The sequence below is a fragment of the Hypanus sabinus genome, chromosome 4, assembly GCF_030144855.1.
Source record: "Hypanus sabinus isolate sHypSab1 chromosome 4, sHypSab1.hap1, whole genome shotgun sequence".
Lineage (NCBI taxonomy): Eukaryota > Metazoa > Chordata > Chondrichthyes > Myliobatiformes > Dasyatidae > Hypanus > Hypanus sabinus.
Window position 1 is genome coordinate 66,558,513 of NC_082709.1, and position 12,610 is coordinate 66,571,122.

Here is a 12,610-nt window from a genome sequence, read left to right on the forward strand (position 1 = left end):
TTGGCCCAAGAGGAGACCACGGACCAACATGTTGGAATGGGAATAGGAATTAAAGCATTTGGTCTCCAAGAAGTTCATCACTGTCAGTGAAATCCAGTGCATTTTTCAGCTGGTAATTCATTTTCCAGGTTTTTGTAGGGGTCAAGATCAATAGATTAATGCACCTACCCTCTTCAACAAGGGTAGCCAGCAAGCCACTCCATTCTGTCCGAAAGATATTGGCCCCAGTTAGACTGCCGTCACCCCCGATCACACACAGATTGTTGATACCATGTTGGATCAGGTTGTAAGCTGCCGCCAGGCGTCCTTCACGAGTACGGAAACTCTTGCACCGGGCACTTCCAATGATAGTTCCACCCTGCCCACCAGACAAAGGAAAGATTCCACTGAAACCAGCCCATGTTTGTGCCTCAGATCCAACATTTACTTGCAGAAGGTACAGTGAAAGCTGATCAGACTCATGTAAATAGAAAATAACACATTAGCAGATCATTCTTGATCATATTTAGCCCCATCTCTTAATATTTTACAAGATACTGAGCACCATCTCAAATTACTTGTCTGTATTCTGGAGCATAAGTAGTCAGTATGGGTTTCTCCAATAATTCGATTGCCTGGAAAGTTTATTCAATTGGCTTGTCGACTTCTAATTGTCCAAATCCATTTTTAAGCAAATTTCTGCACGCAAATAGATCTTTCCTGAATCTTTTCTTCAAATATACAGTATCATTGAGTATTATGAAAACTGATATATTAAAAATACATCTCCAATTGCTTCCTTAATCTGTCCTTTTCCTTTGTCCCCTTTTCTCTGCACTGCTCTCTGTCTTGCCTGCCCTTTCATCCCTGTTCAGATTAGGCTACAATCCACAACTGTATTCCCATTGCATTCCCCCCTTCCTTGCTCCAGTGTTTAACGAAGGCCTCAGTGTTCACTCATTAGATTAGCCAACAGTTATTTGAACACAGTATTTTAATTCTCTTAAGCAACAGTTCTTAATGTCAATATTTTTTTTATTAACACACTGACCATATCTGACAGACTGCAGCGGGATGTACTCGATTCTTCCATGCTGAGTTTTGAGTGGATGTGATCTCCAGCTTTTAAAATAATGTTTGGCTGCAGCCACGAGCTGTGGTCATATTGGACGTGCTTTTACACTGCCCCATCCTCCAGTCCGCTATCCCCACTCTACTGCCCCCCTACCCCAAGATTCTCAAAGTCTTTTCAAACACATTGGTACAAGCCTCATGAAGGCAGATGATTGGATTGGGCAGGGTGTGGGGATTGGTCGCTGATCTACACGCATGCAGTGCTTATTAAAAATCATTCACCCTCCCCCAAAAGTTTTCATGTTTTATTGTTTTACAACATTGAATCACTGTGGATTTAATTTGGCTTTTTTGATACTGATCAACAGAAAAAGACTCTTCTGTGTCAAAGTGAAAGCAAATTTCTACAAACTAGTCTAAATTTATTATAATTATTAAACACAAAATAATTGATTGCATAATTATTCACCCCTTTCAAGTCATACTTAGTAGAGACACCTTTGTCAACAACTGCAGCCTTGAGTGTGTCTGGATAGATCTCCATCAGCTTTACACATCTGGACACTGCAATTTCTCCCATTCTCCTTACAAAATTGCACAAGCCTGTCAGATTGCATGGGGATCATGAGTGAACAGCCCTTTTCAAGTTCTCAAATTCTCAATTGGATTGAGGTCTGGTCTCTGACTTGGCCACTCTAGGACACAAACTTTGTTGTTTTTAAGCTATTGCTATGTAGCTTTGGCTTTATGCTTAGGGTCACTGTCTTGCTGGAAAACAAATCTCTTAAGTCTCAGTTCTCTTGCAGACAGCATCAGGTTTCCCTCCAGGATTTCCCTGTCATTTTGCCCCATTCCTTCACAAGCCTTCCAGATCCTGCTGTAGTTAAACATCCCCACAGCATGATGCAGCCACCACCATGCTTCACAATAGGGATGGTGTGTTTTTGACTATGTGTGGTTTTGACTTACGCCAAACATAGCATTTAGTCTAATGACCAAAAAGATCAATTTTCATTTCGTCAGGCCAAAGAACCTCCTTCCATCTGACTTCAGAGACTTCCCATATGTCTTCTGGCAAACTAGCCAAGAATTTGTGAGCTTTTTTCCCCCCCAACAGTGGCTTTCTCTTTGCTACTCTCCCATAAAGCTGCAACCAGTGAAGCACCTGAGCAACAGATGTTGTATGCGCAGGGTCTCCCTTCTCAGCTACTGAAACTTGTAACTCCTTCAGAGTTGTCATAGGTCTCTTGGTGCCTTTCCTCACTAGTCCCATTCTTACATGGTCATTCAGATTTTGAGGATGGCCGCTCTAGGCAGATTTACAACTGTGCCATATTTTTTCCATTTCTTGATGATTGATTTGGGGATATTCAGTGAATTGGAAACTTTTTTGTAACCACCTAACTGTTACTTTTCAATAACCTTTTTGCAAAGTTGCTTGGAGTGTTCTTCTGTCTTCATGGTGTAGTTTTTGCAAGGATATGACTCACCGACAGTTGGATACAGGTCTATTTTTAGTACAATCAATTGAAACACCCTGATACACCACAGGTCTCCAAAAAGGGATCTCCATTTAACTAATTATATGACTTCTAAAACCAATTGGGCCAGCTGGTGGCACGGTGGCATCAATGCTGGACTTTGGAGCGAGATGTCCTGAGTTCGAATCCAGCCAGCTCCTGTTAAGAGCTGGTGATCTCTTTTAAAAAAAAACTCACCTGGCAGAAGGCAATGGCAAACCATTGCTGTAACTTGCCTAGTACACGATTTCCCAATACGCCAGAGCGGCATGGAAGGAAATCATCCGCTACCTGGAAATAATTACAGATGCGACATACCCTTAAAACCAATTGGCTACACCAATGATGATCTGGTATGTCTTATTAGGGAGGGGGGAATACTTTTGCAATCAATTATTCTGTGTTTTATTTTTGTAATTTGGTAGAGATCTGTTTTTACTTTGACACTAAAGTCTTTTTCTGTTGATCTGTGTCAAAAAAGCCAAATTAAATTCTCTGTGATTCAATGTTGTAGAACAATAAAATATGACAAGTTCCAAGGGGGGGGGGGGGAGAAAGAGTATGAAATATTTTTTATAGGCAATGTACACACTGCTAATTTGACTGTGATCCACAAAAGCAACATTACAACAGGAATTATGATTGAACTATGATAAATACAATCTCTCCACTATTCTCCTAGCATAGTGGATTTTTCTGGCCAAGCACCCAATTACAATGTGCAGCATTAATGAAATTTCTTTTCCTGGCAATGAAAATTGTATGAAAGGCTTAGATTAATTTTTTTTAAAAGCCACATTATTCTATATTGAATAGTTTTCATCTTAAAATAGCAAGCCATCCATATGCAGTTAATGGAAACATGCAATCACAAATATCAAACTCCCTCTCTTCCACCAGAGGGGAAGGCTGGAGCAGCGGGTTGCAGACACATCCAGCATGTTCCACAAGCAGCATTCTTTCTCACAATCCACCTCTAAGCCCTTATTCCATCACTGACAACCAAGCATACGTCCCACTTGTTGCAATGGTGCAAGCAACCAATGCCAGAAGCAGAATAATCTTACCGCTGATGGGACTTCATTACTACAAGGGAAAGAGATGCAATTTCATTATGAATGCAACCTGGGGAAAATAAGATTATAAGGTGTATTGAAAGAGGGAGATACACACTTAAGAGGGCAAAAAAGAACACACTTGAACAAGTGCACTCAAAGGGATGTCTAGTCATTCAAGAAGTGAACAATCTAACTCCTGAAATCAACCCTCAATGAGCTATTTCTCCTCCTCCTTTCACCATTGAGTTGGATGAAATTTTCAAACAGTTAGCTGTTCAAACAGTTAGTGTTCTCACAGTTGAATTGTGAGAACACTGGTCCTGTCAGGTACAGGGTAATCACTCAATGTCTTCATTATCAAATGGCTGATGACTACAGCTTCCGACAACCAGTGTCTTTCATAGGTCACGCTATGTGAAAATGAACTCTGTAGGTACAAATGTTAATTTATTGGATAACAGTGAATAACAGGTCCTAGTTGAAATTATGTCTAAAGATGGGTGATACTTAAACTTCAGCAGTTTGATTTGAACCAACCATGCCACCTCTCCAAAATTTCTTCTCAAACCTTGTGCTGCCAATGCAAGCAATTAATGCTATGTAATTTTCCAGCACCGAGTTCCCAGACTAAGGATGATTGTTGGAGATCAAATGATCTGTGCAAATCATAGCAAGGTGATGATTCTGAGAAAGATCCTTGTCCATAACTAATATTTTCAAATGTAGAAAAATATTTTACTCAAAGGACTTAAAATAATAATAAAAGTGAACAAGTCAGTGCTGGAAACCAAGACTACCACAAGTTTTCACAGGGGTAAAATGCAAGTTGATTTGGAATATGTTCTTCAGACAAGGAGCAGTGTTGTACTTACAGGCCTGCTCTTCAAATTAAGCAGCACATTTTCCATTAAAGAGGGGAAAGTGAACAATGAAAATACAGCAAACACCATTAAAAAAACAAAGGATGACAGGACAACATTCCTAAGACTTAAAAAGAATGATGAGATATCCATTACTTACAAGTTGGATGATATTGGAAACGTTGTCCCATTCTGCCAACTTTAAGTACTCCTCACCACCAACAAGCCCTTCATAACCCTGCAAAAACAAAGACATTCCCTTAAAAAATTGGTGCATCCCTAAAATGACAATTAAAAAGACTCCATTAAAAAGAGGAAGAATACATCTCAAAAATAGTTGTGAAAATTTCTAGCAACTTACCATATGTAGAATTAAGATTGGAATATTCCAAAATAAAGAAAGTGATTAGCTAGTTGAAACTGGGAAGAGAGCACGTATCAAGGGGGTCATCAAGTTGAAGTTAAGTTTTTAAAAGTAAAGGAAAGAAGAGCATTAATCGAAGCAAACTGAAACGTTCAAATACCAGGAATGCAAGTTTTAAATCTACACTACCATCAAGTGAGGAAAACAATCGTATTTCTTTTGTCTCTTTGTAAGCATTGCACTCCCAAAAGATTAATGTGTGACTACTGGTGCTCTTCCCAATTGTTGCCTTCATACCCAGACTGGTGAAGCATAAAGGCTTTGTATTACAGAATTATGGTTCGCTATTTTGCCTAATACAGATGAATGGTTTGTTGGTACTGGCAATCTGAGCCCATCCATGACTTCATCATAGGAAAACCATACACAAGAGGAAACTGGCCTAACCAAAACCGAGAGCAACAAAAATCAAATCAAGGTTCAAAGATATTTGTTACCATATAATCAGATTTTGCTTTAAACAATCCTGAAGTGTTTATCTTTGGTTCAATCTGCCCTTTCACCTTACAGATAAAATGCCATGCAAGAAGGTAAAGAGACTAATGGCAGAGCAATAATATTTGATTGCAAACAAGTGAATAGCCAATTAGAGTGAGATAACATGATAGAGCCCTTCCTACTAGGGACCTCATCCTGAATATTAGATGAGAAGAATGACACTAACCTCATACACAAAATAAACGTCAGCTCCCACATAAATTCCCATCCGCACCACTGCTCGCACTGCAGCATTCATACCTGTTGATTTAAAACAATGAATTAATTTGAGGGAGTAAGCATGAAACAGTTTGGATTCATAGTGAATGCAGTAACCAGACCACACAACTGACAAAGCAAACAGTGGGAGGTGGTGGAAAGGAAAGAATTTTTTTTTGTAAGTGTTATGATCTGAAATTCAGTGCCTAAAGGGATGGCAGGAGCCATCAAATTATCAATCCATTTTCAGAAGGTCCTTGAAACATAATTTAATAGCAAAATACACAAAGGTAAGGACAAGTTGAGTGGCAATGAGGAGCTCTTTCAAAGAGCTACTACACAGACAATACTTTGTGATCAAATAAGATTTGAGCTGCAGAGTTCATTTCAACAAGACAGAGTTCAAAGTTAATTTATTATCAAAGTACATGTGTGTCACCATTCACAAATCCGTGGAAAGCACAAACACAAATCAATATACGTCAAGCTTGTTTCCTTTGTGATACTCTTCAATTATCAGTCGATTTAGTTATCAATTATATTCTGTTTTATCGTGATTAGTTGGTGTGATTGGTGTCATGGGAACCTAAATATTTATCTGAACCTCCACCAGTAATAAAGTTGCCAATTTAATATTGTATCCAAAGGACAGCATCTGAAACATCATAGTATTCCATATCGGAGTATCAGCACATCAGATATTGTTTTGATACCGACATGTAGAAATATTATGTTGCAGGTGCTGTCTGTCCTTTGGATACATAATTAAAACAAGGGACAATCAATGGATGATGTGCAGGAAATACTTGGCTGCATTCGCACAGGCTGACGAAACATACAATTAACTAATTATAAACTGTCTGATGGCTAGGTCCAAGGGGCACAATATAAAGTGTCTGATATCTCAATACTAATAATCAATGCTTTATATTAGCAGTGCAATTAGTGGCAAGATAAACTTACAGTCTTTAAGCAGAGAGGAATCAGGACAGTAGTTTAAAAAAAAGAGAAGGAACTGGGGACATCTGGTCAGCTTTGGAGATAAGTACCAACTTCAAAAGAGTGAAATAGTAAATGTACCTGAAAGAGATAAAAGAGGGAGGCCAGAGGAGAGGGAGGGAAAAAGGAGGGAGGCCAGAGGAGGGGGAGAGAAAAAGGAGGGAGGCCAGAGGAGGGGGAGAAAAAGGAGGGAGGCACAAGGATGGGGAAAAAAAGGAAAAAATGCAGGAGAGGCATCCTATATCTTTAGAGGTAGATAAACCAAAAACAAGGGCCTGATGAGATGTATTCTAGGCTTCTAGGCATTGGAAGAAGCAAGTTAAAAATAGCATTGCCTCTTACTGTCTTTTTCCAGTCTTCTGTCTGCTGTGTATGGACACTGCTGAATAGGACTGGTAATGTTATATTATTTGAAACTGAAAAGTGGGATAGACCATCACACTAACATTGGTAGTGATTAAGTTACCAGAAAAATGTGTCAGAGACAATATGAATTAATATTTAATGCAGTTTAATCAACTATAGCCAGCATGAATTTGTTTAAAAACAAAGGTTTATGTCTGATTAATAATTGAATTTTGTGAAGTAGCAGCAAATATATGACTTAGGACCACTTAACCCAATCAAATGCTCTGCCATTTATTAAGTTTGTGTATGATCTGTATTTATCACACATGGTAATATCTCCTTGCCTCTCAAACATTTATCTCCATGTTAAATTCACCTCCCATTGCCCTTTGAGGAAGAGGATTCATGACCTCCAGAGGAAAAAAAGTCACCTCATCTCTGTATGGAATGGATGATCCTTTATTCAGGTTTCCTGCACAAGGGGGAAATCCTCTCAAGTTGGGTCTTCACTCACTTTTTCCAAGTGCTGCCCAACCAGTTCCACCATTTCCTCACGAGACAACCTGCTCATTCCAGGTACTGCTACAGTTACACCTTCTAAGACTGACTTCCAATGCATGAACATCCTTCATAAATCAGGTGGATTGATGTAGACGCACAACTTATATTACTTACATGGATTTCAGCAAAATTTTTGACTAAAATTCATTTGACAGACTGGACCAGGGAAAGTGGTGTTATTTCCAAAATTTGCCTAGAAATACACCACTAAGTGCTAGTTGACTAGCTTCAGTGATGAAGTTGTTTGGTATCTCAGGATTTGGCAGGTCTCTGTCTGATTGCCTAGTTTTCATCAATGCTTAGGACCTAAATGTCTGGCAGTAGTTAGGCTTTCAGACACCAATACAGCCAAAGTGGCTAAGAGTTAGGAAATTATAGCCTGCAAGATATTATCAGTTGAAAAAAAAAAGAGGCAAATAGAATTCAGTTTGAAGGTTGGGAATAAAGGTGGCCCAGGAAAGGCTTAATCACATGATGTAACATTATTAAAAGCTTAAGAAGGGTGACCTTCATAAAGATAAAGATTTAGGATATCAGGAATAAATATACACCCAAAGAGCTCAAGTATTCGAAACAAAGTCTAAAATCTAGACAAAGTCCAGAGCACAGATCAAAAGTACCTGCTGGAGTTTCTGAAGAGCTGCATACACAATGAAATGATCTAGGAGCTGGGAAGTACGCTAGTTAAAAATAAAAGACTAACATTCAAGTTGAGTCTAGAATAGGCAGGGTGCCTTTGTGAACTGGGTTTACACTGGGAGCACTGGACACATGACAAAAACAGTTCCATGTAAGAGTTAAGTAAAGCCATGTGATCAGAATGGCCATGTAAAATGTTAATATAGAAAGCTCCTGGAACCCTTTAAGCAAATTGTCCTCTAACATTGTGCTGCGCTGAAACTAGGCTGTTCTGGCCTTGTGACTGGTGCCAAGTAGCTGTTTAAAAATCATTTTTATAGCAGATACTTCAGATACCTAAGCTGTAATGAAAATTCCATACTTCTGCTTTCTCCAGTGCCGAAAGGTCTACAAATTATTTTCAGAATGCATCCAGGATTGCACTTGTGACCAATGCATCATTCTAAATCTGGAATGCCTTTAACTTGGAAAGAGTTTTGTTGATGAATAATTAAGTAGCATAGAAACAAAAATAATGCTTCAACCAGGGTTTTTATACAATAGGATGGATTTAATCCTTTAAAGTCTGCAATGACATTTTAAACAAGGGGTGAAACACATTTACAAGAGCACCAACAAAGAAGCTGGTAGTGATAGGAACAATTTGAACAGATGATGAGGCACAGAATCTCAATATAATTCTTCCCTTAGGTGCCTTACATTTTATAACAGTGAGAATTCCTCAGTTGTATCCTGGTCAAAAACAGATGATCTTTGCTTATTGCGTTGCTGCCTGCCAGACCTTCCTGTACACAAATGGGCTGAATACATTGGAACAACAATTATATTTCAAAACTACTTTGTTGCTTTTGATATCCTGAGGTTGTGAAAAGCATGTCGACCATGACTGGATTAATGAAGCAAGAATTTAATTTGGGCTCAGATGTACCAACAGTAAAGGTTTTAGAGGTGAGTAGGCATTGGCAAAGGCCAGATGATGGCAGTCGAGATAACTGGAGGAGGAGGGGGCTGGAGGGCAAGGTGATTGAAGGGGGAGATCACATTGGATCCCTTTACAATTTACTGACGTGGAAAGGCAGGACTTAAGTGGACTATTAGAAAACATCTGCATTAATTAAAAACAAAAACATACACAAGGTTATAGGTGTTTCTGGCATATATTGAGAGGATGGGTTGATTTGGGCAGCTTGATGCCATGCCACATGACTAGCCCGCCCCCAGCTCCTAATTTGTACAGAACTGCAGATCCCTGCTACTTCAGAAGCTATGGATGAGCAGCGAAATTAAGTGCTTCATGAACGCTGTTGCCTAAAGTTAATATACCAATATATGGGATGATAATAAGGTTAGGGAATTTAATGTTAGGGAATCTAAAGCAGTTGAAAACAAAATTGATGGAAGCTATGTCTTAACAGGCAAAATCCTACCTAGATTGAAGTGACTTTAGAAAGGCAAGCAATTTAATCAAGAGGAGAGATGTACCTAGAAAATGTGACTGGATTTCTTTCAGTTTAGATTGTTACATCTTATTTATCCAATGGGATTAAAATTATAAAAGCTTCATTAGTATCATTAGTAAGTATAGCGACAGAGTTGCCTTTAGTTAGGGAATCTAGATGCTATAGAGAGCTCAAATGGTTCAGTGTGAAAACAGAAATCCTATTTTCACAAAAATAACTATAATCCCCCAAAAGTCACTGATAGAAAAGGTAGAGCAAATAAGCAGATCAGGTGCTATGTTAGTTGTTCTAGAATAGTACTGCACAGTACAGGCCCTTTGGCCCACAATGTTGTGCCGACCCTTAAACCCTGCCTCCCATATAGAACATAAAAGAATAGCTGGGGGCAAAAATTACACTCTTTATATGTCTTTGAATAAAACAGAGCCTAGGGCTGCATCAAATTCTGTGGTGAACTACATATACCTGTCTGGACACGCCCCTCTGCTGACTGCTCCTGTGGCTCCTCCCACAGACCCCGGTATAAAGGCGATTGAGGTCTGAGCCCGGCCTCTCTGTCTCCAGGATGTTGTGTGGTTGTTCCTTGCAGCTAATAGAAGCCTACCTTTTGCCTCCTGTCTCCAAGAGTTATTGATGGTGCATCAAATTCGTAGCAAAGTAATGATTTCAGAAGAGGAAAGGGCAGAGTAGAGGATTGCATGTCTGGAAATCCAGTGATCTTAAATACCGTTACGGTGTATAAGTATCGAGAACTATTGTTCAGTATAGAGAACATTCTTGGAAAAATGTGAGCTGTTTCAGAGGTTCTGATGCAGGGGTTTGACTCAAAGCTTCAGAAATTCTTCCTCTCCCTGCCCCGATGCTGCTTGACACATTGTGTCCTCCAGCAGCTTTTGTGTTGCTCCCGCACCTGCAGTTTCAAACATCTCCAAGTAAATCTGGATTCCTTAATTAACGAGCAAACTTCTGCACAGACACAGTTCAGAAAGGTTCACCAAGTTGATTCCTGGGCAAGAAATGTAAGGGATATTATCAAACGCAGAATTCTTAGGAATTCATGGGCGTTTCAGAATGAGAGGGTCACCTACTTAAGATGAAAATTAGGAGCAACTTCACTGGGGGGGGGGTCCAAAACTTGGAATTTCCTAACGCAGAGGGCTGTGGAGGCTGAATCACTGGAAGTATTCAAGGCCTAAAAAGATAGACTTCTGATCTTTAGAAAGCAAGATGTTGTGAAAAACAATAAAAGCAGGAACAGACGACCTGGCCCCCCTCTGGCTTGTCCCACCTTTCAATGGTTATTTCTGATTAACTCCACACCACAAATCATCTTCTGTGCAAGTTCCACATCGTCTTCAATTCCCTCATCTTTCAATAATTTATCTACCTCCTCTTTAAATATTTCCAATCATTCAGCATGGTGTTCGGGTTCCAGGGTGTTGCCACCTTTTTTGGGAAGTTCTGACACACTGCAGTTCAAAACGACAGCCCCATTATCTAGTAGCGTTTTCTATCCACGGTTCTCCCACAAGCAGAAGCATCTCAACATTTATCCTGTCATTCCTCATTCTTAGATAAATTAATTAGGATCACTCCACCTCACAAATAATAAAATTCTAACCCGATTAGCTATTCATAAGACAACCCCTCAGAGCTGTGACAAGTACGAGTTGTTTTATTCTGAAAGATGCTAACAAAATGATGAGGGGGGTTATGCGCTATTTGATGATTTAAGAGGACATTTGAGAGGTCTGTATAGGCCAAGTTTATTTTTTTGCACAGAGAATGTTAGGTGCCTGTAACAGGCTGCTGGAGGTGGAAGAAAATGTGATGGTTTTAGACAGATACATAGTCATACAATCAATGCAAGGCAAGGTATCATGTGTGTGGCAGAAGAGATTTAGTTTAACTTTGCATCACTTTTGGCAAAGACAGTGGTCAAGAGGATCTGATCCTGTGCTCTATGTTCTTCTGAGAAAGTAGTCTAGTTTTCTCGTCTGTCAACGATGTTTGTATATACTTTCTTTAACAAGGGGACCAACATTATACAAAACGAATAGGTAGGGAAGTATTGAGCACAAATTGGCATCTGCCGTGATCTTACAGCCTCAGCGGTCGTATGTGCTAATCACTTCTCCGATGTTCTTCAGTGTAGCTCCTACTAATTTGTTCCCCTGCCTCTCTCATCAGTAAGGAGCTGTGAGAAGAGCAGCAACCGGCTACAGTTTTTGAAAGATGGCAGGTCTGAACATGCATCAACCTTGAAAGAGTACTTAGAGGGCAGCGAGAGCGTGGCCGGGGCAGACTGCGAGCCCATGGGGGACAGGGCAACCTGCCGGGAAGCACGTCCGCTCCGCGCCGCGCCACGCCACGTGACGTGACAGCCCGCCATCACACACCGAGGCGGGCAGCTCGGCGAGTTTCCAACCCCTCGCACGGTACCGGTACCGGGCCCGGGCCCGGCCGATGCTCTAACCGGAGGCGGGGAGGGCGCCAGGGAGATCCGGCTAATGGGGTAACGGGGGAACACGGCGATCCCCGCGTGCGAGGAGAGGCCGCCCCGCGTACAGGGAAGAGGGGTAATGGGGGCCAGACCCTGCCCGCCCTACCTTGCGCGTCTCCCCCGCTGGTCAGCACGGCGATGGACTTGCCGGCGCCCCTGCTTCGCAGCTGCTCCATGTCCACCTGGGCCATGATGTCCTGTCGGTCGGTCGGTCCCGGCTGCGGGAGCGCGCCTCAGTCCCCTCCTCCCCGGGCTCGTGCGCGCCAAATGCGCGCCCCGCCCCAACCTTTACCCTGCCAGCTCTGCTCCTTCTGATTGTGGGTCCTACATTCTGCGTTATTTTAAAACGTACTCCGCTCATGCCACGCCACAGTAGCTTTGTGTCTAATAACCATTGGTCCCAGTTACTTACAGAGAACTCCGTTTCCACTGACAGGCCCAATTTTTGTTTTACCCTCACAATCCACTCCAGCCAATTCTCCTTTGAAC

At 41.0% G+C, this 12,610-nt stretch overlaps 1 protein-coding gene across 1 annotated transcript in view; it reads right to left on the reverse strand.

The window, feature by feature from the left end:
- LOC132392854 (ATP-dependent 6-phosphofructokinase, liver type-like) overlaps positions 1 to 12,396 on the reverse strand; it is a 49,480-nt gene extending 37,084 nt beyond the window's left edge. The window contains exons 1-4 of the mRNA XM_059967342.1: positions 12,228 to 12,396; positions 5,580 to 5,653; positions 4,652 to 4,729; positions 169 to 358 (exon numbers count right to left, since the gene is read on the reverse strand). Of these exons, the coding sequence (XP_059823325.1) occupies positions 169 to 358; positions 4,652 to 4,729; positions 5,580 to 5,653; positions 12,228 to 12,312 (427 nt within the window). The 5' untranslated portion in view covers positions 12,313 to 12,396. The remainder of the gene's footprint in view (positions 1 to 168; positions 359 to 4,651; positions 4,730 to 5,579; positions 5,654 to 12,227) is intronic.
- Positions 12,397 to 12,610: the final 214 nt, after the last annotated feature.